General features: G+C 35.3%; 3 protein-coding genes across 4 annotated transcripts; 1 reads left to right on the top strand and 2 right to left on the bottom strand.

Moving 5' to 3' along the window:
• Positions 1 to 1,066: 1,066 nt before the first annotated feature.
• LOC110725310 lies at positions 1,067 to 7,750 on the top strand. 2 transcript variants are annotated; one of them, XM_021904801.1, is made up of 6 exons: positions 1,067 to 1,475; positions 1,996 to 2,455; positions 2,559 to 3,331; positions 3,419 to 3,508; positions 6,091 to 6,852; positions 7,119 to 7,750. In XM_021904801.1, exons 2-6 carry the CDS (start codon positions 2,365 to 2,367, stop codon positions 7,227 to 7,229), a joined length of 1,827 nt encoding a protein of 608 aa, XP_021760493.1. In that variant the 5' UTR covers positions 1,067 to 1,475; positions 1,996 to 2,364; the 3' UTR covers positions 7,230 to 7,750. The 2 variants fall into 2 exon arrangements, with proteins under 2 accessions (XP_021760493.1, XP_021760492.1); XM_021904800.1 differs by having other exon boundaries at positions 1,640 to 2,455.
• Positions 7,751 to 11,818: 4,068 nt separating this feature from the next.
• Positions 11,819 to 13,675, bottom strand: LOC110725108 (probable glucan endo-1,3-beta-glucosidase BG4). The gene is made up of 2 exons (XM_021904575.1): positions 13,663 to 13,675; positions 11,819 to 12,762 (listed from the first exon to the last, which is right to left on the bottom strand). Exons 1-2 carry the CDS (start codon positions 13,673 to 13,675, stop codon positions 11,819 to 11,821), a joined length of 957 nt encoding a protein of 318 aa, XP_021760267.1.
• A 2,629-nt stretch (positions 13,676 to 16,304) lies between these two features.
• Positions 16,305 to 24,355, bottom strand: LOC110725309 (transmembrane protein 50 homolog). Its single transcript, XM_021904798.1, has 4 exons — positions 24,085 to 24,355; positions 23,895 to 23,982; positions 22,565 to 22,717; positions 16,305 to 16,751 (listed from the first exon to the last, which is right to left on the bottom strand). The coding sequence occupies exons 1-4, from the start codon at positions 24,215 to 24,217 to the stop codon at positions 16,718 to 16,720; spliced, it is 408 nt and encodes a 135-aa protein (XP_021760490.1). The 5' UTR covers positions 24,218 to 24,355; the 3' UTR covers positions 16,305 to 16,717.
• Between the last annotated feature and the right edge of the window lie 694 nt (positions 24,356 to 25,049).

Here is a 25,049-nt window from a genome sequence, read left to right as displayed (position 1 = left end):
ATACTTATGCACAACATAAATAGTAAGCAAAAATTTATCATTAGCAATGCAATTAGTGGTTTGATGAGTTTTTCGATAAAATGTAACAATTTATCTTTTCCGGTAGTGGATAAATTTCCCCACCCCCATGCCTAATTAGGTAAGAAGCATCGAGCGTTAGCTATTCATGATTATCTTAACTATCAATCAAAATCTTTCTTTATAGTTACTTTAAATGATATAATTTACAACAAAATTGAAAAAGTACAAGTTGTTACTATAGTCACCCAAAGCTATAAAAACGCTCAACATATAATAGTAATTAAATGTGTATCATAGCAATCCAATGAGTTATCCCATGAGTTTCTATTAACACCAACCATTTGCCTTTTTTCTGATAAGTTGATAGTCTTTTTTATCAGCATACCTAGTCAGGCAAAATAACTCGGCCGTTACCTATTTGTTATCTTAATCAATCAATCAAAATCTTTTAGCGATTCAATAGTGGTTTGATGAGTTTATTGATAAATCGTAATTGTTTAACCTTTCTAAGATAAGTAAGCGATAAACATCATCACCCTTATTTCTAAATAGATAAGATGAATCAAGCATTAGCTACTGGTTATCTTAATTATTACTCCCTTTGACCCTTTATTTTTGCCCCGTTGTCATTTATTGGGTCAAATTTGATAAACTTTGATCGTAAATTACCATTAATCTATAAAAGATAATATAGTCATCAGTGATCTTGTTAGATTCGGCTAATTGCATATTTTATTAATATCACATTTTTATAATTTTTACGTGTATGGAAATGAAAATATGTGCGTCTTGGATACGTCTTAAAAACCGTGAAAAGTCAAACGGGGCAAAAAAAATAGGGACAGAGAGAGTAGTCAAAATCTCCATCTAAATTAATATCCATTATTAGGATAAATAAGCTTCCTCATGTACTCATACTTGTAGAAAAAAAAAAAAAAAAAAAAAAAAAAAAAAAAAAAAAAAAAAAAACCTCGATGAAAATGAAGTAGGGGATTACGAAGAGACATGTGGTAACCAAACTACGCAGTACATACATAACCTAAAACAAAGAAAACGCCCTAATTACCCAAAAATAAAAATAAAAAAAAAGAAAGAAAAAAGAAGCAAAGTCCTATAACCTTCACAAATTCTCTCTCTCTCGGCAAAGAAGGTGGTTCTTCATACGCTTTGTATCCGTTTTTCGTTTCTGAGAACTGCAATTTTCTCTCTTTCTCTCTCCTGCCTTCCCCTCTTTTATTTTCGTTTACGATACCAAAATTGTAACCAAAAAATCAAAAAACCAAAAAAACCCTAATTTCATCGTCTTCCAATTTTCCACAAACTTCTGGGTTCTTCCTTCAACTTCTCTTCACTTTTACTTTCGCATTGACAGAGATTTTTCAATCAAACTCTTAACGCTGTTTACTTTCGCCTTTTCGTTTCGATTTCTGCTGCAATTATTCGCCGTTTTTGAGGTTGGGATTTCGGGATTTTTTTCCCCTTCTCTCTCCTGCGTTTATTTTTCGTTTATTTTTTTTTGAATTTTTAATTATTTCTGGTTATTTCGGATTAATTTGTTAGGGTTTCTGTATTTCGTATGCGTTATTGTTGATTAATTCGGGTTTTGTTATTGGGGCAGTGGTGAAATTCAATAATCTGGGTATTTTGTGGTTTGAGGGTTTATAAAGTGTTGTATTGACGATACATTTTGTGGCGGATTGAAATTTGTTTGTTGGGGAAAGTGATGAGGGTCTCATAAGTGTGGTTCTTTTGTTCTGCAAATCCATCTTTTTGTTCTTCAAAGATGGAGGAGTAGAATTGCGTATTGCACCAATTCTCTTATGCCCCATTGTTTCTCTTTCGGCGAATGGCATTTTTGTTTGCGCCTCCATTGATACTCTTGGTGTGGGTCGGTACTTGTCTTCGCCTTTGGTTCCTTTATTGACTGTAGCATCGCTTCAATTAGTTTTCAAAACCCTAGTTTTAACTGTACAGGAGGGTAGCTGTTCCAATTCATTTTTGATTTAGTATTGCTCTGGACAATATACCCAACATCGCATTCGACTATTCGAGTATCAACTGTTAGCTCTGGAGATTGTGATAGAAGAGTTGTTTTTTGGAAATTCATAACTAAGGGTTATTGACTCTAATTGTAGTTTCGAAACTGGGAATAACAAATTGAAGTCGAGTAGGATATTTGGTTGGAGATTGTTATTTTAGGTGGTTGAGAAGGTTGATGGTGCCAGCCTCATATAGGTTAGTATCTAGAAAAAGAGATTGATAGAAGAAGAATAAGAAGAAGAAGAGAAGGGAAGTTCATCAGAGATTTCGTTGGTACGTATATTAACATGTTCAGCTCCTGTTATGGACAAAAGTGAACCCAGTTTAGTTCCGGAATGGCTGAGAAGCACTGGAGGTGGGACTTTGAACCACCAAGTTTCATCTTCAAAATCAGGTACTTGTTAGGAAGCTTGTTTATATACATGTGTGTTGGTTTTATCTATACACTTGAATGCTAATAACTGATATTCCTTCTATATGTCATGTTTTTCTGCTAGATGGTCCATTGTTAGCACTTCCGAAAAGAAATAGGAATTTGAATAGCAGCAGTTACTTAGATGCACCCCACTCCTCTGTTTTAGAGCGGAGCTCATCAACTAATTCTCGAAGAATATCGAGCAGCAATGGCTCCATTAAGCAAGATAAGAACCCTTACTCGCCCTCATTCAGAAATTCTGCCAGAAATCACCGCGCTAAAGATAGAGAGAAGTTAGGCAATCCTGATAATTGGGATTCCGAATATTCTGATCCCTTGGCAAGCATTATTGGGGGAAGGTTTGAGAAGGACACTCTTAGACGTTCTCAGTCTATGATCTCTAGAAGGCCAGATGAGCTCATGCAACACAGATCCGTCCTGGATTTGAGAAATAGAGGCCATAACATGAACGGGAATGGAACCATTGGTAGTCCTTCAGCTGGCACCCAGAAGGTGTCATTTGATAAAGATTTCCCGTTGCTTGGAACTGATGAAAGGCCTTCAACGCCTGATATAGCTAGAGTACCATCACCTGGGATGAGTAGGGCTGTTCAGAGCTTGTCCATTGGCACCTCTCCATTGATTGGCTGTGAAGGTTGGACATCAGCTCTTGCTGAGGTACCTGTGGCAGCCAGCAATAGCATTGTCTCTTCCCCCAGCTTGCAGCCAACTCCTTGTGCTGTTGGTTGTCCACCTTCTTCTGCTTCAATCTCAGGCGATGCAGGTACTCCTAATGGTCTGAATATGGCTGAAGCATTGGTGCAGGGTCCTGTGCGGCCTCAAAATGTACCGCAGGTATTAATTTTGTTCATTTCTTGACGGTACTGGTTTCATATTTCATGTAGCATTGCTAAATAGTGATACTATTAATTTGTGTTGCAGCAAGTTGTTCCGACTCAGAGGTTTGAGGAATTGCCTTCAGTGGGATCCAAGAAGCTGATACCTATGACCTCCTCGATGCCTAAAAGCTCGGTAATACTTTTTTTTTTTTTTTTCTAGTTCCATACTTTTTTTTTTTTAAAAAAAAAAACTTGGTACCAGGTGCTCTGCAATAAAGATCTGTTCGGCATGCAGCAAATTTATCTTATTTAGTTCAATGTGGGAAACCTGGTAGCTGTGCCTATTTTTGTCGTATGATATTGTCAATAATGAATGCCTGTTAAGTTGGCTGCTAAACAAAAATTAAATGGCTGAGAAGGGGCAATAAGCTTCAAATGTATACAAGGGTGTAAACTTAATATAGGTATCTTAAGGAGAATATGAAAAACTATTCTCTAAACCCTAATAGTTTAGTCTCATCTGTTGCAAAGTTCATTTAAAATACTAATGAAGAAATCCATCAAAAATACTAATGATGTGCTGTAGGACAAAGGTTTGCTGTAGTTTTCCTCAAGTGCGAAACCTGATTGTTAAGAGGTGTGGTATTTACCGACTTACTGCTTCAATTTCTCTGTTTTATAATAAAACTGTTCTGTATTTTATTTGAATACTATTACTATGTTTATGTTAATGGGCTCTTCAAAGCATGCTGCTGTAGATATTGGAACTTTAGTCTATTGCCATTCAGTCCTATTTGTTGAGTAGTATTCAGATGCACATGCTTGTTTGTTTAGAGAAAACTGATGCATGAGGTTTACTATTATGGCCCGTTTGGTAGGTGGCCATAAATGATGGTAATGGAAATGAATTTGTATGTAAATTTGTAAGGAAATTCAAAGTTCATTTTCATGGTAATGCTAGCTCACCCTAAATTGACCATTTTTTCTTTAGAAGTTTTCATTCCCACCTAATACCTCCTCCCAAGTGGTAATGGATAATAATGAAAAAACATGATGAAAACACATGCTTGAGGATGGAGTTGCATTACCATGGGGATTACAATGTTAATTCCCTCCCAATTTACATTGAAAATTCATTCCCATTACCACCATTTATTACCGGCTACCAAGCTACTTGTTAGGGGTATATGCGGTCAATTATGCTGGGAAGTTAAGCTTTATGTTTTTACTCTCTCCTCCCACCCTCTTTGCCTGATTTTTTTTTAGTGGATTACTGTATCTATTATAAATACACAGTTTATGGGATTGCTTGTTACAACTATTGTCTCTTTCCATTTTGTTGTCTAGCTCTTCTAGAAGTTGGCTTTTAAGCTTAGTTATTTTTCCTTTTTAGCTGCTGTAATGCAATGTCAAACTCGTGCCTCTAAATATTTTCATTCGTTATATAATTTCTGTTAAGTTATACATAGGGTCAGATGGATCTAGCTTCTAAGATTTGCATGATTAGTTTATAACTTTTGTGAGTTTGAAGCGTCTTGTCTTATAGGACATTAGGCTCTTGTGGTACATTAGATAGTACATTAAGCATGTGAGAGTTTAAAGCGTCCACTCGTCCAGTCTAGATTAATTCTTTCATTAACATTTATTTTTCTTTTCTTTTTTATTTTGGTTGGGGGTGGGGGAGCTTATGAGTTTTGTTTCACCCTTATAATTACCAATCAAGGCTAGAAGAGTCAAGATGTGCTATAGATTATGGCAGTGTGGATTTACACTTTGATTAGTCTCTTGTGGTCAATCTGTCAACCTTGGAAATGGTGGAGTGGAACTGAATTATGTTTTTTTTCATAGATACTAGTATCTCCACCCTTTGGATTTGGAAGAGGAGAAAGTTTTAGTCTGTTTAGTTGACTTAAATGAAGGATGAAGGGTTGTTTTAGGAAACAATTCATGCTATCATAGGTCTAAGTTTATAAGATTTTTATTCTAATTTTATGGTTTACCCTGCATATATATTAGTGTAATTGAATGGTATGGCATAGAATTTAGATTAATTTGATATTCAATAATATGGTATAGTAGATTTTTGATTTAGGAGTTAATCATATGATTTAGATAAATAACATAAATTTGTATATTCAATTTTACCCTTAAATAGTCAAAACTTGTTGATATTGATATTGCGTTCCAAAAAGGCTTCTTTCAAGGTAATCTTGCCTGAATATTTTCTATTTAGCTATATGACAATCTTTCTTCAAGTTTAAAGATTGATTAAGGCTTTGGTGTTTGTTTTGGAATATCAATCGTCTGTCAACCGTACTTGAAGTCTAAATAAGCTTTATCCGATAGCTGCAGTAATTTTTGAATTGAGTTACGAGTGTTCCTGTCTGGCTATTGTTTACTTCTTAGCATTGCATTTGGTGGTGTTGCTGTATGACCTGACTACATTATTAAGATTTGGTGAGTCTAGATAGTGCTTGGTGTCGTCTTGTTCTGTGTGGGCCCCACAGCCACAGGTCTGGAAGCACTAAGGAATTTCATAGTTGGAAGGCAAGAGCCTTTACGTTTGCCTTGTGTGTCTCATATTTCTTGTATCTGCTCTTGCTTCATATACAATGGTGTGATTTGGACTAACAATACAAATAAGTTTGGGTGGAGGGAGTTTTCTGTTAGGGAACTGTTGTCTACTCGTCTGTTTGATAGTGCCTGTTTCAATACAGTGCTTGCTCATGTCTAATAGAGGAATCTGATTTAACTTGATTTCCCCTTTCCCTGCAGGTACTTAACCCATCTGATAAGCTGAAACCTAAGACAGCTGCTAGACCAAATGAAGGTGTGGCTGGTCCTAAGAATGGGCAGCAGCAAATGCCATCTTTGCAACCTGGGAGTCAAGTTGTCCGTGGTGGGAGTGGCCGAGCAGATGGTTTAAATCCATCTTCTTCAAAGCTTCTATTGCTTAAACCTGGGCGAGAAAAAGTAGTTTCTCCTGCTTTGAAGGATGTTCCTGCTCAAGCAATGAAGGCGACAACTGTTGTTAATGGTCCATCTACTGGCTCTAATCCAGTTGCATCTCTTCCTTCTAAGAATCCTACTCACCTGAAACATTCTAACAGTGAGCGTAAGGCACCTGCTTATAATATGAATGGTGCACAAGTGGTGGATAAGCGGCTGTCCCATGCTCAACTTCAGAGCCGAAATGATTTCTTTAACTTGGTGAGGAAGAAATCTAAGGGTGGCGCTTCAGCTGCTGCTGTGGATTCTGGTTCAGTTGTCTCATCTATTGTGCAGAGTTCTGGTGAAGAGAAGGAAGTGGCCTCTGGTCCAGCCAGTCCCACTGATAAAAACAGTGAGGTGAATTGTAACGGTGGTACTTGTGACTTGGCCGAGAGCTTTTCAGACCAAAGAGGGAGTGATTTGAGTCATCATGAACTCATCCATCCGGAGGAAGAGTTGGATTTTTTACGTGCTCTTGGTTGGGAGGATGACGGTGGAGATGATGAAGGCCTTACACAGGAAGAGATAAATGCTTTTGTTGAAAAGGTAATTTATTTCTGCCTTATATTAACGTAGCTACAACATTATCCTTTAACACAGTGGCTTACAACCACCCCCACCCCGCCCACCCACGCGGGTTAATTGTCTGTTTAGTTGTATGTCAACTCTGAGTGTCGTCATCAATTGTATGTCAAACACTTCAAACCACTATCCCTTATTCTGTGAGCAGGCTTGATTGTAGAGAACTGCATATAGTTCCTTACATTGAAATTTCAACGAGCTGACAAAATTTTTAATGTGTTTTTTGACAGTACATGAAATGGAGACCAGAATCGAAGCTGCTTCAAGGCTTGCAGTTAAAGATGGAATTAAATTCTCCAGCTTCATGCTCTACTGGTGCTTCCTCTGATTCTTCGCTGTGAAGACTCAATTTTTGATTACTATACTGCTTCAGAAAAATAGTGAAAGGTAGATTTTTTTGGGTTTCTGCTTTGCTTTGTTTTTGAATGGGAAAGCTGATCTGGTGAGAAGGATATGATAGAAAGAAAGTGGGTGTCTGTAGTACTGAACTGAGCGAACTTGGTTTTGCCATGCAATAATTTCTGGCGCCTCATTCTGCCATTCTGGAGTTGCTATCTTTTCTTGGCCATGATGACGGAGGGTGGATGATAGGATTTATTTTGTTTTGTGACGGGAGTTCTTAGAAAATGTTCGGAATGTGAAAAGCTTATGGTTTTTGATCAGTTTATGACAAAAAGTACGATACTAAGAGCTTTTGGTTTTTAAATTCTGTACATGCTCATATTCCCATTCTTAGGATGATTTCTAATGCCTTCCTGTTGCAATGATCTAATTGCTTGCACGTGAAACTGAGATGAAGTTTAGTTGCTTTCTTGTGCTTGTACCATCATATTGCAGAATAATCAACAGGAAATAAACAATACAGAATGTAACTACTTTTAGGCAGTGTCTGGGAGCTTTGATTTCAGTTCCGAGAATTGGAATCTGGAATTCAATTCCAATTTCCACATATTGGGTTTTGAAAATACTTTGGAATTCCAGGATTTCTCTTTGGCACCCACTGTTTGGAAAAGTTCCTGAAATTTAATTGTGGAATAAATAAGTTTTCAGTTAATTTCAAAATAAACGAGCAGTTCATAAATCTCAAAAATTCAAAGTATATTCTTTTTCAAAAATACATTATAACCTAATTGGATGGTTAATAGCACTTCGTAATTAATACACAATCATGTACTCCCTAGAAAAAAACTAGGAATTTGTGAATTTGGAACTTATTTTGCATGAGATTGGAATCAACAGTTGGATGGGGAGCAGGTAAGATAAGTAGAGTTTGTCGTAGGTGTAGATGCGGAAACGATAGAGAAGTTTGTAGATCACCCATGGCCGACTCTAGTGGAAAAGGAGGGAAGTTACAGTTTGTCTGAGAGAGATAGAGAGAAGCTCCCATGGCAGTGTTGGTGGCGGACTGGTGGTTAGGTGGATGATAGAACATACATATAAAGAGGGGGGGTGTTGCTCGAATGACTCGGAAGCTGTTGCTTGAATGTTGGTAGATGACATCCCTACCAACTCCCCCCACATTCATATCATATGCAAGTGCAAAGCCCTGATTTCTGGTAGAGATTGGGAAGTTGTCATATCACATTGTTTTCGGAAAGCTAATCGTGCTGCGGATTGGCTTGAGAATCATGGTGTGAGTGCAACACAAAAATTCATCCTCTTTGAAGCGGTTCCGAGGAATCTTTCAAACCGTTTTATTGGAGGATTTGGGGGTGTTGCTTTGCCTTGTATATTGCCTCAAAATAAGTTTGCTTAGCCATGCCCTTATGGCATTGTTTGTTTTTTGAGTGTGTTTTGTTTGTTTTTTTCCTAGGGGCCTAGCCCTTCTCCTTCACCAAAAAAATAAGGGGGGGGGGGTGGGGTTGAGATTTCTGGAGAATTGAAATGACCATTAGGAATCCTGTGTATTTATGTCAAATTTTATTTATTCCTTTCCGGGCCTTTACAAATCAATCTTGTATTTGTGTCAAATTCTGTGTTTCAATTTCTTGGTTAACCAAAGATTTGACCAATACTATAATTTGCTATGAATTGCTAGTATCCAAACTGACCATTAGGAGATTTGGACTTGATTTTAGCATGTATTGCATTAGTTGCATATTCCATCTCTAATTTTCAATTTTTTTCACCTGTTACTGTTATGAGTGGGGATTTCCTACTCGGGAGTGCTAGATCAGTTCTTAAGAAAAATCTCGAGCCATATTCATCATGTTTTGGTTTGATTCGTCATTTGTTTTCTAATTGCGATAAAGGTTTAATTACTGGTAGTGTCTCATAATTTCTCACTACTCACTCGATCATACTACCTTCTGTTGTTTAAGTTGGTACCCGTCTTTCATGTAAAGCTAGTACCACATTGTTTAACATTCGAAGTGTCTTTGATTCCTTAGGAGGAGAGGAGTTGACTGCAAAACAATTGAACAAATCAGAGAAGGAAGAGTTGTGCAGCAAAGAGAAGGGTGGAAGGAGTTGACTGCAAAACAAGATGGTGGCGGCGACGGAGTGGAAAGGCGGCATAACAGTATGAAATCGGGAAGGATGAACAATTGAACATGAGAGGGAAAATGAATGAGGAGAGAAGAATTAAAGGGTGAGAGCAAAAACAATAATAATTCAATTTTACAACCTATTTAGCAAGTATCCAATCAATTGGACCAAATTGAGAATATTTTGTCAAAATTGAGATTATATTGGGAATAATGATAGTAGGGATTATTTTGAGTGGATCATCGAAAGTTAGGATTATTCCCATCAATTTTGTCTAATTTTTTTTTATTCTTTCTTTTTTACGAAATTGTATTTATATAACTACTTTTCTTGTATCATTAACACTAGATGAAGCCCGTGCATTTGTTTGTATTTTTTCAAATAAAATATTTTACTAATATATATTTATATAATAAACTTTATGATATTCGTTTGCTCACTACTTGAATTTTTTTACTATAAAATGAATTATTAACTTTGTTTCTCATATTTAGATAAAATTCGTAATATAAAAAGATAATATTTTATTTCACAAAGTTTTATATGTGGCTGGTCATACCGTGTGATCGGAATTACTTGGTTAGGAGTAATTTGGTTGGTCAAGGGTTACTCAATCGACCAGGGATTACTCGGACAGTCAGAGGTTACTCGGTCAGTGTTTGGGTGTGTCTCAGTCGGCCACACGATATGGCCAGCCACACAAAAAACCCGTTGATTTTATTTTTATAATTAATATAAAATTTTTGATCTAAAAGGCCACACAATATGGCCAGCCACACAAAAAACCCGTTGATTTTATTTTTATAATTAATATAAAATTTTTGATCTAAAATAAATTGCTATTCTTTTTTTATTGGCTAAAATATAACATTATCTTATGTGATGCTCTAAAATTAATCTAATGAGGCATAATCCTATTGTAGCGTTTTAAAATTATTAATCTTACGGGGCGATTTTTTTTATTATAATCCTACGTAGCGCTTTAAAAAAAAACTAATCTTACGTGGCAAATCCTATTGTAGCATTTTAAAAATATTAATCGTAAGTGGCGCTCTAATAGTTTTTTAAAAATTAAAATCCTACGTGACGCTCTAAAAACTCGGGAAAAAACTCTTCTTTATATATATATATAATAGATTCGATTAGTAAAAAAATTGCGTCAAAAAAAAAAATAGTATAAAAACATGTAGTAAAAAAATACACTAGTGGAAAAGAAAATACAGCTTCAAAATACTTGTAATTGTTTGATTTTTACACTATTTATGCATTAATTTTGACTACATTTCTTAGTACTGTACTCCCTCTATTTTTTTGACTATTTATTTCATAATAAGATGATCACACAAAATTGGAAGAGTTTGTTTAGAGAAGAAGGAATTAATATATCAAAATCAAATGTTATTTATTTAATTCTTCCTCTGTTTTTGTAAATACAATACTTTTTATTACATGCTTGACAATGCGGTTATTTCAATTACTAATACAAGTATAATATATTAAGGAGTATTATTAAATAAAATAATCCCACATGACTATATATATATTTCATTAACCATATCATCGGAGCTAAAGTGTGGTATATAAATAATGTAAAAGTCAAAGTATTACATTAAAACGGATCCTACATGAATAGAGATTTGCATGAGAGCATCTTCAATGTAAGCTAATTTTCAAATAAGCTTGCCATGGCACATAGGATTTTAAGCCAATTTTTTGTGTAGCTATTTTGTGCCCCAATGGTTAGCTAATGGCTAGCTATTTAAATGAGCTTAACTTTCTCAATTATCTTTAAAAGTTTAATTATATTAGTATATTAATCTTTAAAAAATTTAAAAACTTTTTTCTCAAGCAAATTAGCTTGACCAAGCTAATTGTATTTTTTAGCTCCAATGGTCAAGCTAATAGCTAGAGACTTTTGAAAATTACAAGCAAGTCTCTAGTTACAACCATTAGAGTTGCTCTGATAGAGTATTTATATCAAAGTCTGACTTTCAAGATCAACAGGGATGACATACGACTTACACAATTTCCATGTTACAAAAAATTTCATTGTTACATTTATAATTTGATATAAATAAGTTTTATATGTACTGTAGTGTTCTATAATCTATACCTTATTTTAGGCCTTTTTTTTCCCTTTCCCTTTTAGCTTAATGGTAACGACCTAGTGAATTCTCACCTTGTTAATGAGGTTGCTTATTGTTCTTTATCATTTGCTTGATTTTCAGTTGTTATATAAATTAAACAAGAAGCAAACCAATTAACGAAGTACAAAAGAAATGGAAAGAAACTAACATTGTGTTATTTCTTATTTGAACATACATAAGAAACACACATAACTAAGAATTATTGAAGCCATAGCAGCTTATATTACATAAATTTTCGACAACTTGCATAAACTAAACTAATTCTCATTACAAGAAGTAGAAATTGTTCATGTAACTCAGAATATCAATGGATAAACAGGGTTTGCGTTTGGATAATGAAGTCCCCAATTCTGTTCAACCCCTTCCTCCTTTTGATTCTCGTTAAACATAGCAAATATAAAGCAATCTATTAAAGCCGACGGCCTTCTTGGTGTTCCGGTTGCTTTCACTTTATCAATCAGTTTTTGATTATAAGTTTGTGCAATTTGTATAGTTGTATAAGGCTCATTTCCTGCAGCAGGCCACCCAGTCTCAGACACGACGACTGCCAAATTTTCTCCTCCATTTTTATCTAAGGCGGCATAGAATGAATCAACCATAGCATCGAATAAGCTAGTGTAAGTGTACTGCCCATCGATTACAGGTTTTTGTGCATTGAAAAGAGCATAATCTAATGGTATATCCGTAGGGCTAGATGCGAAGGCAAAATAAGGGTACACATTGATGAAAAGAGGGTTATTAGTACTTTGGAGCCATTTAATTATCGCGATCATAATTTCCTTGGATTGATCGTTGAAGTCCCCTGCAGAGGGCGGGTAAGTAACCCCGAGTACCCTGCCACTAATAGCTGTCGAGACCTGAATGCCAGTAAGTTGCGCCGCGTTAAGGGCATTTAGTATGTTGCCCATGGCTTGGGTGATAAGCGCAGCAGTGGGGTCTTCTGACACCAGCTCGTTGCCTACCGTGACCCATCCAATATTCACATCTTTCGCGAAAGGGACAACTAAGGAGTTCACCCATGCTGCGGCACTATGCACATCCGTAGCAATGCTGGTTACATCTGCATTTTTCACTCCTAAGGAAACTTTTAATCCTGACCCTCTTAGGGCATTTAGCACCTCTGGTTTCGCTTCAAATAATCTTACGAGAGGGATGTTTTCTTGCTTATAGAGGTTCACCACATTGCTTGGTGGTGGAAGATTATCTCCTAACAGTCCATAATTAACTCCTACAGCAGCACCTATTTACAAAAAATCGAAAAAAATCAAGGCTTTGTTTTTTTTCACAGCCTTCAACACGAAAATACTCTAGTAAAGCTTGTAATATTATAGTAAGATAACCAATTCATCATTTTACAACTATAAAACAAGGTCCAATAAAATTCAGACAAAAGGAAATTCAAGTGAAAAAAAATTAGTAACAAATCTCAAGACAAAACCACTAGTTTGAGAAACTTACTTGTGAAATGTGAATGCAGATTGATGATGATTACTAAAATCATACATGTAAAATGAAACGGATTCCTCCAGAAGATTTCCATATCACCTTAAAGAGCTAGATTATATCTTCGTTACACTAAACTCGAAATTTAACTGAGTGTTGATATCGTTTTAACAACTCAATGACATCCATTCATTTAAATATATATTTATACACATCATGCAGCTGGAGTTTGTTACTGAAATAAAAATTATTTGAATACATTGTATTATTTGATTCTGTTGATATATTTCCAAATTATGACATTTAATTCCTTGTAAAAAGATAGAATTTCTATTGCATAAAATAAAGACATATAAATGCCAGAGCAGCCAAGTATTATCTATTTATTTGAAGTAGCACGTCATATAGTTAATACCGCGTGTTAAAAAAACAATTTTTTTCGGAAAAGAATTAGAATGGAAACAATTATTATCAAAATTTATTGGTTTTTTATATCAATAATTATGATAAATGCATTATCCTATATTCCCATAATCACTGGATTATAAAGAGAGTTAAAGAGGAAATACTTGTTGATCAGTCTGATTGACAAGCAATGTAAATCAGGGATATATGGGTAATTTTATTTGTTTAATTAGGGATAATTTTGTAATCCCTTTCTTCCTCCCTTCTCCATGATTCCATTACAGCAACCCACCTTCTTCCTCCATGAAATCTTTATTGCAAACCACCGCCACCGCCACCGCTACCTAAGGTGGTTAATATTGCTTCCGCGAAGAAGATGCTACCCTAAGGGGTTGATATATATGGCCCTAATTTACACCCATTTGCTACTAGGGTGTCTTTTTGTTACCACCGCAAAGCGGCGTTGGAGTGGTTGTTGAGGAAAGAGGAAGAAGGGAAGAAGAAGAGGGACGCGAAGAGGACCTTTCGGAGAGGAACAAGGGGTTGTGATGGTGATGGCGGCTGAGACGAACATGAGAAGATGGAGATGATTGTGGTGGTTCGTGGTTGATCGGCGAGATGATAGGGGGATAATGATGGTAGTGCGGTGGCTTCGTGATGATCGATGACAGGGAGTAGACGGGGATGGTGGTGGTTCATCCTTCGTGAATGGTGATGCTAGATCTAAGTTTTTTTTTACATAATAAAAATGTATTATTGTAGGCGTTGTTTGAAGCGCCTACGTTAAGCATGTTGTGAATATGCTTTGCACTTATAGGAAGTGGGAATTGACATATATACGATTAGGGACAAAGCAAAGTAGGGAGCCGCCAACAGGTTTTTAAGGAACTTGTAAACCGTTCACGGATCATAAAAGGCAACCACAATTAAGGGACAATGAAAGGCAACAACGATTGACCCGTGAAGGTTACACCCCATTCATAATCCATGAGATTACTAACTCCATATGGTTTGGAACCACGAAAGGAGGATCGGGGATGATGGTACAAAGTGAGTCATGGAGTCACATTCGCCCGTGTTGGCCTCTACTCGATTCTTATTGCGAAAAGTATTTCCTGTGATCTCAAAGGCATGCAAACAAAGATCCAATTTGCTCCAAACTAATATTAAGCTAAATTGGTTGAATATTAATGCAACACATAATTCTAAAATATTGTGATCACTTGATTAAACAATAAGATGAAAAAGGAACCTAAACCGGTTGTCCAAAATTATCTTATTAGGCGTTATATTCAATTACATATTCCCTTTAAACATGCAATACGGTGATCAATAAATATGATAGAATCAACATCAACATTTGAAGCAATTTAACCATAATAATATCAAATAATGATAAACCTAATCATGATACTAGCAACAAAAATAATAAAAAGAGTAATTAAGTGAATTAACTACTCACGTTCCGCGTTTCCTTGAATTGCCACATCATGAATAAACTGTTAGTAACTTCAATAAATAATAAATAATAATGGAACTTAAATTAAACTAAACTAGAGTTGATTTGGGGCCAAACCCTCAAATAGTTCTACCTTTCACGCCTTGGTTTAAGTGTAGAACTATGGGTAAAGTACGGATTTCGGGGAGTGCTTAAGGGAAGTATGGTGAGAGAAGAGGGTAGGCTAATGTTTAGGCTAAAGCATAAGAGAGAAAGAGAATGATTTTTGGTGCCCAGAACTGAGGAAATCAGCCTCGTATTTATAAAGGAAATGAGCAGGGTGATGCACGAAACCCTAGAAATGATAAGGCGTCGCGGAAAAACCCTAACTGAACACCGCGTCACGGCATGTGTGCCGTGACACGGTATGCAATACCGTCACGCGGTATGTCTGCCGTGACACGGTGTCCAATTCTGCCCTAAATCTGTCCAGATTCATTTTAACCCTAATTCTTAATCATTAAGTACGTGATTTTTAGGTGCTGTTTCAGAGTTTCAGGCTTATTTAGACTCATTATTTATTAATCGGGCTAAATTAATAAATAACATGAAATGAATTAAAAAGGGTTTGGGTTAAAATATGAATTGGACTATGCTTTGACTAAACATTAGAACTAATCTGTTATAAGCTGTGTTCAATTGAACATGGACTTTAAGCACTCTTGAGATTAAATACTCGACCCGCCCAATAATGGCGGTGAAAAGTTATTCATCATCGGGTTTAGTTTTGGGGAGACATTTTTAGGTGTCTACAATTATATTGCAAAGGTGGCTCACAAAAGTGGTTGATTTACATTATTTTGTCAATCAGCCTGATTAACTGGGGCAACCTCGAGAGTTATAGGAAATGATCCTTGTAATTAAATGACATATCCTAATTAACATATTTGTAATTCTTTTTTTTTTTTTTTTTTTTTTTGAAGGGACATATTTGTAATTCTTAATGTCCTCTATCTTGTAAATACATTAATTTTACTCAATGCACTGTAAATGTCACGACACGACAATTATAGACACACAATTTCCATAAAGTATGAAGAAAAAAAAAATGTTTGATTGACCATTAAGAGTTGTTACTTGTAAGCCCTTATGATTGTATTCAAATTATGGTATAAACGTACTTGATTTTCTATTTAGTACTTCTATTTACATAGTACTTGATACGATTTGATACAAATGCTTTATTCGCGATTTTTAAGTGGAATGATAAAAGTAGAGGGAAAATTTTATTCGCGATTTGATACACTTCTCGTTTTTTCAATTCAATACAAGAGCACATGTAATCTACTCTCATGCTTTTCGATACTTCAAATCTGTAGCAAAAATTTTGCCTAGCCAAGCAAATGAATTACTTATAAAAGATATTGAACCTAAAGAACCATGGAGTATCCAAATACAAATAACTTTGGATTAATAGCTGTTCACAATGAAAGGGATAAAGAAGTAAAGAACAATCCTTAATACTGTTAATGACAATATCGTAAGATCATCTTACAATTCCACATTTAATTTATGACACGACATTAATTGAATAGAGGCAGTACACAAGCAAGCATGTTTGTTAGCAACTTACATACTAAATTAAAGTTTAAAGATTATACGTCGAGGCTCAGAAACACATAACAATTATCTCAACCACCTACTTGATGAGACAGCTTCAGAGCATAAGAATGAGGAAATTTTCAGAAATCAATGCTAACAGAGTTGCACTCAATTCTGTGAGGCTCATCTTTGTTGCTCACGACCAGTAGCGTATTACAGACATTTACACAAGGTGAACTACTTTACTGCACATTCAAGTAAAAGTAAATTATACAAAAGTCTTAAAGCACCTTCAATGTGTAGCAAGCTACTCGGAATGAGAAGTCCAATAGATCAGCCCACTGTCAAAAAAAGAGTATAAATTTGTGAGCAAATTAAAAACTTAATAGGTTGAATGTACCCAACCATTAATGGCAGATATCTAAAGTGCATACAAACCCTGCTAGGTGCAAGAGCAAGCATGGCAAAAGTAAATATTGGAGTGTTGATCCTCCAAAGCTTTATCTCAGGTGTACTTACAAAAGTCTAAAATCAGAGCCTCAGGAGAGTTGTAGATTCATAGCAATGGGAATGTGAACATTGATAGGGCAGACACGCATGCAGTTACTAGAGCATACTCAAGCAGGCAGTATAGTAGCCAGAACACACAGGCACATATACCCAAAAGTCAAATGGACTTACTAGAGCAATTAAATTGGAGCATGCAAATTGAATAAGACCTTGTTTGTTTTCTTATATTTCTACTTCTTGAAACCACCTTCAGAAATTACAGGGTTTCCCCAATTATAAAATTACTCAGTGTTCATTTATAAATATACATAAGAGGCATAAATCCATACAATAACAACAACAACAACAAAGCGTTAGTCCCAAAATGATTTGGGGTCAGCTAACATGAATTGTCATAAGGAACCGTATGAAATAGAGGCATAAAGCCATATGACAAGAATATCATGTTTCTCCTAGGAGCAACGTTGCACATTCCAAATTTCCAACTTCCCTTTTCTAACACAAAATTTATTGACCTAAAGGAAAAATAAAAAGGAAAGCACTGCAAAGTTCCAAATTAATCACCAGCTTGAGAGAAGGGAAGCAAGTCCCAATAGCCTATAGGCCGTATAGGGCAAGATGATTTTTTATAAAGCCACGAACCAACCCTAGGCACAAAGAGTTTCCCATGCCAAGGTGTGAGCCAAAGGCACACAGACATCAAACACACAAGGTACTAGATGCTTGGGGTAATTATAGATTATTTTTCATATGAATATTTAGTACTCTCCTTCTCATGGTATTCTATAAAGAAAGATGATTATTTAGAAGTTTGTGCAAAAACGATGAAAGGGAGTAAAATATAAAAATTAAATGAGGGGTGCGCCTCAAACAGCCTCAATGTCCTCAATGTTCCTAGGATAGCTTGAGGTGATGAGGCTAGTACGTATTGCCTCCTAGCACCTAGCATCTGGTGCATTTTTAGAAACTAAGGCGGCAAAATTATTATTGCACTTACACATGCAAAGAGCATCGTAATTATGTAAAATGGCAGGAAACATATGAAAGTAAGCATAAAAAAATAACAATAAATCATAAATTAACAATTTCCCTAATCTTTCGATAAATATAATAAATAACTGAAGGTTACGTTCACCAATCTCACATCAGTAATTTGTTGATTTAAGAATGATTTCCTCTCAATGGTCCCATAGCTGAAAACAATGAATATTATAATTATAAACCCCTAAGAAAACATAAAGGTTATAATGGAAAGAACAAGAGAGTTTCCCATAATATTTTATGGAAGATTCTGTGCATAGAAAAGGTCTGCTACAATGAATTATAGCTTCTTTGAAGAGTAATCAATCTTGGGTTTTGTTGGTCTATGGAGGAGCTTTATTGAAGACAATTGATTAGAATTTACTAGTCTCTCGAGATGAATCTACAGTAATTAGTGCTATCCTTCAAAACAGAATTTACTTACGCAATTTTATGATAAGCATCAGCTTACAATCTACCAATATGAAATGAGCCTTATCCTAGGATGTTAAAAGCTGGCACAATTGATTAACAAAATAGAAGATGCAAAGTCTACTCTATTTTTATAAAAACAGATTAAGAAAATGGTCCTATTTATGATAGTGCCTTTGTAAGAGGATATCAACTTGAGTATTGAGTCTAGCAAGTCATGTTGAGCTGCCAAATCATTTTGGGATTAAGGATTAGTTGTAGTTGTTGCTTATCCTCCAGGCTTTCGCAGACTACTCATGGAGAGAAATTTCACTCAAGCAATCTTGCATATACTACCTCCGTTTCACATTACTCGCAACAAAGAGGCTATGTACAGATTCCTAGGCAAAACATCTTAAGCATACTTATTGAAAAATAAGGGCATATACTTAAGTATTAATCCAACCCAAAGAAAAAAAATGAAACCAAAATTAAACTTAACCACACAGTACCACGAAACCACGAACCAGCAGCACCACCACCACTGGCACCACCTAGCACCACCCAGAACCGTACCACCACCCAGTAGCACCCACCACCCAGCACCGTACCACAACCCAATAATCGAACCACCCACAATCGAACCACACTCGAGTCGTACCACCCAGCATCTTACCACCACCCACAACCGTACCACAAACGAACCAACAATCGAACCAAGAACCCCAATCAAACCCACATACAATCGAAACCAAAACCAAACCCACAATCGATGTAATAGACTGATAATCCTCATGCTAAGAATAGTAAAGTAAAGGAGAAAGCTTGGAAATTTGATTAAAGATTAATGGTTTCTTACAAATGGTAGTAGCAGGTTTAGCCTACAAAGCTCATATTAGTGACTTGAGGTCACAACTCCCCACAAGTTTCAATCCAGTTTCTGCCTACCTTTTTCTCTTCCCCCTTCTCTCTATTTATACTAAAGCTTAAGACTACTAACCTAATAGTACTAGACTAGACTACCAAAATACTAAGCTACCTATAATACCCCTCAACTAAGTCGGTTCGTTACAATCGAAACCAAAACCAAACCTACAATCAAACCCATAAACCCCAAAACCAAACCCATAAACTTGAAAGAACCACGAAAATCATCACATCTGGAATTTGGAAAACCCACAACTAAAGGGTGGTCTTCAACAATTTATGACAATGGGGTTGGAGGAGGAGAGAGAAAAATCATAGGAATGAGGAAGAAGATGAAGAAATTTGATGATGAAGGAAGAGAGAGAAAGATTATGGAGAAGATGATGGAATGAATGTGGATTAATTTGATGATTTTAGAAAGATAAGATGAGTTTAGTTAGATTAGATTAGCTTTAATTAATTATGTTTAAAGTATGTAATTGAGGTTATAAAGTTTTATGTAAGGGTGTTTTTGTAATTTCATTTAAAAAAATTTACTAAAAATGGAAAAATTTGAATATGTTGCGAGTAATATGAAACGGAGGTAGTATATATATATATATATATATATATATAGGTTCATGTGAGAAGCTCCCTTAAGGTGAGAAGGGTGAGAAATAAGCTCAACCATTGGATCAAGGTATGGACGGTGGAGATTAGGGGAAAAAAACGCGCGATCTTCGCTCTTTTTATTGACTTTATACGTAACTTTCTCTATCTACTTCATTCCTTTCTCTCTCTTGCTCAAAGCTCCTTCACTGTAATGGTACTTCAAATTTCTCTCAAATATTCAATCAAATTACATTAGCTTAAAAATCTGCATGCAAGATTCTGCAGATTTCGTTGATTGTGAATTACACACACTACATTAAAGGTAAAAGTTTTGAAATCATAATTTTAATTTTTTTTTTTATTAATTTCATAATTATGATAAATTGATAGAGTAGTAATATTTTGAGATTGTTAAATGCATTATGAACTTAGTTTGATTGCTGAATTTTGATATAGATGATCGATTGTCATAAATCGCTGTAGTCAATCTAGGTTTTGATTTTCCCTCTTTTTGCTTAATTATGATTTTTGATGTCTCCGAATCAATGCTGTTTATTTATATCGTATCTAATATTGTTTTCTAAGACTAACTCACCAAATTATTTCATATACAATCTAATTATGATATAGGTTGTATAATTATTTGATTTGATTTAATTAGTCACACTTATAATAATCATTTTTCTAATGTATATGCTATTGTTTCTAATGTATGTGATATTGGTTACTAATGTAACTGTAGAAACTAATTAATGTACCTATTGTTTTGATTTTGTATATAATATTTGGTTTATTCATTAGAAGTTTGTATTGAGGTGGAGATTATTGATGAAGTGGATAGTGGAGAGTAGATGAGCATGTTGATTGGAGCAAAAGACTCCTACTAATGATGTTGTAATTCCGTATGACAATTTATCACAGCCAACAGATGATAAATACAAATTGATTTTTAACTTCCTTTGATTTATTCAATGTATCTATAATGAACTTGGAATGTATCTATAATATAATTTCAATGTATCTTTAAATTATTTTTTATGTACCTATAATGTATCTTCAAAGTATCTATAATATATCTATAGTGTATTTTTGATGTATCTATATTCTACATTTAATATATTTGTAATACACTTTTGATGTATCTCTACTTCTCACCTTCTCACAATAAGTATGTTTCTCACCGGATCCCAATCCTATATATACATTACAACATATGATATTTGCTCTCATGTCATTTAACACAACACCCCCCACCCTTTACAAACACATGCACAGAGAGACACACACACTACATGAATTGAGGGCAAATACTTTTGTCAGCCATTCAATGAACTAATATACTTTCCTCCACATCACATTGAGATTTTCTCTAACTCGAGAACTTTAAAAAAAAAATGTCTCATGCACATATTGAAGCATGTCTATCAGGGTAATGCTCACCAAGTGTGACCATCTGAAAAATCTCGAGTATTAAGGAGACTTATATGCAATTTTGTTGGGAATCACCACGGTCTCCTAAATGAGGTTACTAGGTGGGCTTGAAAACAATTAGAGTACTAGACATATGTCAAACAATGATCACATTATAAGCACACATTCTCCCTTCAACCCCCTCCCACCTCCAATGGAATAATTTTTATATTGAAAATTACATTAGTATATCACACTATAAGCACACGCTCTCCCTTCAACCCCCTCCCACCTCCAATGAAATAATTTTTCTATTGAAAATTCCATTAGTACATCACATTATAAGCACACGCTCTCCCTTCAACCCCCTCCCACCTCAAATGGTTTTATTTTTCTCTATTGAAAATTCCATTAGTATCTAATGCACGACTGACTATACCTAAGGCAATCAGTTTCATAGTCAATGGGTCTTCAGAGCATGCTTTCTTCTGATTTCAATTGAGGTTACTCCCAATTGAAAAGATCACATGAGAGAAATAATTCTTTTAACATGACCTTCAAACAAGTGATATGACTCATATGACAAAACAATGTTTGCTAAGAATTTGAGAACCTTTCATACAACATTAACTGAGATATCCAACTGGTGCTCACAGAGGGTTCTTGGACATGAAAGGTATTGACAAGAGTTATAAATCTTGATTTTCAAATAATCTATGACCTTATGCAACTATCTAATGCTATGATGCTCATACCCAGATAGGGGTACTGGTATCAGGTAAAACCAAGGGTCCGTACTCTATTAAATGAAGTTGTAAGGCCCCCTCTTAAAAATTAAATAAAATAAAAAGGTCTCTCAGGGCGACAGGGCGTCCATTATAAGTATCTAAACTTTATGGATCTTAAACAGTACCTCACAAAACTAAACTTCTAAAGCTCAAAACATTTCATTATTCCCATGACAAGGTACCACATTCTTGACTCAACTCAAGTCACTCAGCTCTTATCTTGTTAATACACTTGGCTAGAATGATCAATTCCTCCATACCAATTATCCATATTCCATAACCTAATAGCTGTTATAAGGTCTTGATAAAACAAAGAAAGCAACTAAGTTCCACATGATGTATTTGGTTTGCAAGGAAGAGTGTACAACAATATGAAAAAGGTTATAATCACTTTAAATAATGGGACATCCATATTGTGTAAAATGCACTTTATTGACCCACACACAAAAAATGACAGAAAAGAAAATTAAAATGAACATCACAAAAATAATACTGACCTGATTAGCACAAATACACACTGCAGGACACCAGCAACCCCTGTCCATGTTGATGGTCCGGAAGGCATCAAGGCATCTTGTATAAGTAACCCAACTGATGCCGCAAGGGATACAAAAGATACGACATAAGCTAGGAAAAGCCAAAGCTTCAATCTGCAATAGCATTCAGTAGAAGATATCAGCATATTAAAATCATTGTTGGTTAGCAGCAAAGTTAATATCCAATTTCACATGCAAGCAGTAGTTCTACAGTATTCTGTCAAACAATAGCTGACCAGAAAACTTATCATAAGCAAACTAGAGAGTGGTTATAAGAGTTCAACCAGATGGAAGGAAAGGCTCTCAAACAGTGTGTTTGGACAAAGAAAGGGAAGGAAAAGAAGGAGAGGGAGGGGAAGAGGGGGGGAGGGAAGATAGAGGAGTTTTCCTTCCAAATTTCTCCATTGTTGGAGGGATCAATTTCTTTCAATTTAATCCCTCCATTTCTCTCCCCTCCAATTCCCTTCCTTCCTTATTTGTTATCCAAATGAAAGATACCCCATCCCCCTATTTCCCTTCCCTTCCTTTCCCTCCATTTCCTTCTATCCAAACACACCATAAAAGAGTGTACTGAACTCCTTAATTCATTTCTCTTCTATAACTCATATTTCCCACTTCGTATTTCCTTTTTATTACGACCCCTATTAAACGTGTTACTTTATACAAGACTACTCATAGAACTCTCCTAGTTCACTGCAAGATTGCATGCTACCTTCTCAGTATCTATATCCACATCTCTACCATCATACAAAGTATTCATTTGCAAGCAAAGTAAACTTAACCAAACCTCCCTGATCACTATCAAATGGGACATCACCACAATCACTGTCCACACAATGACGTATTCATGATCAAACCAGGAGAGTTTCCAGAATGATGATAAGATAAAGCAGTAACACTGAAACCAATAAAAGATGTCACCTTTCCAAGCACAGCTAATAGCTTAATATGCAGATAACATCATATGATCACAATGAGGCATTTTGATGTACGATCACATTACAAAGCAGGATCCAAGCAAATATGGTGAGAATGAACATAAAAGCAAATAATATACTCAAAGGAACAATTAAATCATCAAATCAAAAACTTTAGCTTAAAATTTTTACTGCATTACAGAAAGAAAAACAATCAATGAAGAAACAATTAAATCATCAATTAAAAAACTTTAGCTTAAAATTTTACTGCATTACAATAATCAAAACAATCCATCAATCAATCAAAACCCTATGAGTAATCAAATTGCAAAACAAAAATAAAAAGTCAGAAGCAGTAATTCAAAAAAGCAGACCTCCACTCGCCTTCATCGTAAGGAGAGTAATCAATATCCTCTTTCCTGACACAATTGAACATCAAAGCAGCCAAAGATGCAAAAATCCCTAATAATTAAGAAAAAGCAGAAACCCTAAAATCAGTGATTGTTGAAAGAGAGAGAAAAAAGCGAGGAGAGAGAAAATGAAGAAAGAGAGTGGATGGAAAACCAGGAAGATAGTGGACGAAAGAGACGGCGATGGAACTGCAAACCACGGCGTCAACCCAGAACCACCAACCCGCCCCGAATACGGCGCCGGCGATACCCGGCCCGAATATCGCCAGTAGCTCCGGTACATCCATTTTTTTTCTTTCCTTTTTTTTTTCCCCTAGTGATTGGTGTTTTTGTTTTTGTTGCACTGGAAGAGTGTGGAAGGTGAGAATGATAATAATTCTAGCTCGCCCCAGATACAATGTCAACTTTTTCTTTTTTTTTTTTTGTGGGGGAGGGGGGGGGGGGGGGGTGTTATAGAAATACAATGTCAAGGGTTATGCCATGGGTTATTGTTAATTCCAAGTTTTATAGTTTTTGGAAAAAGAATTACGGAACAATTACTTTTTCGTCTAGAGAGCGTGTATATTAATAATTAAGGGATAAAGTGGATATAAGTAAGGTGTTAAGAGATTTCGCGAGATAGAATTCTTCGTAAAAGTGATTATTCCAAACTTAATTACACAAAATGACACTAGCTTAGGACAATGAAGTAACAAAGGAAAAAAAAAATAAAAAATAGTGGTCATTTGGTTCATATAGAATAGAAATTAGGAATTAGAAGTTCTCACAATCAAATTGCATCCCACAAAAATGTCTACTTACCTAAGGGGGGATTTGCACCTAATTCCTATATTTTGTTGAGGGTTTACAATTCTCAAGAAATTCCACTTCCCCCCATTTCATTAAACCTTTGTTAACCAAATAACACACCTAACTAGTATGACTGTATGAGTAATTCCTAACAAGTCTCACTTCCTTTATTTTTTTATGTCAATCAAACAAAGCCCCTAAAGTGAATGCTCAAAGGCATTTAGACATAATATTCTCTAACACATAAATTTATTTTTATTTATTTATTTATTTTATTTTTTTACAAACATAAGTATGGTTTTTATTTGTTACTTTTTATTTTTTTTATTT

This window comes from Chenopodium quinoa, unplaced genomic scaffold (genome assembly GCF_001683475.1).
Source record: "Chenopodium quinoa cultivar QQ74 unplaced genomic scaffold, ASM168347v1, whole genome shotgun sequence".
Lineage (NCBI taxonomy): Eukaryota > Viridiplantae > Streptophyta > Magnoliopsida > Caryophyllales > Amaranthaceae > Chenopodium > Chenopodium quinoa.
Note: the sequence above shows the minus strand (reverse complement) of the source record. Positions and strands in the feature narration are given on the sequence as shown.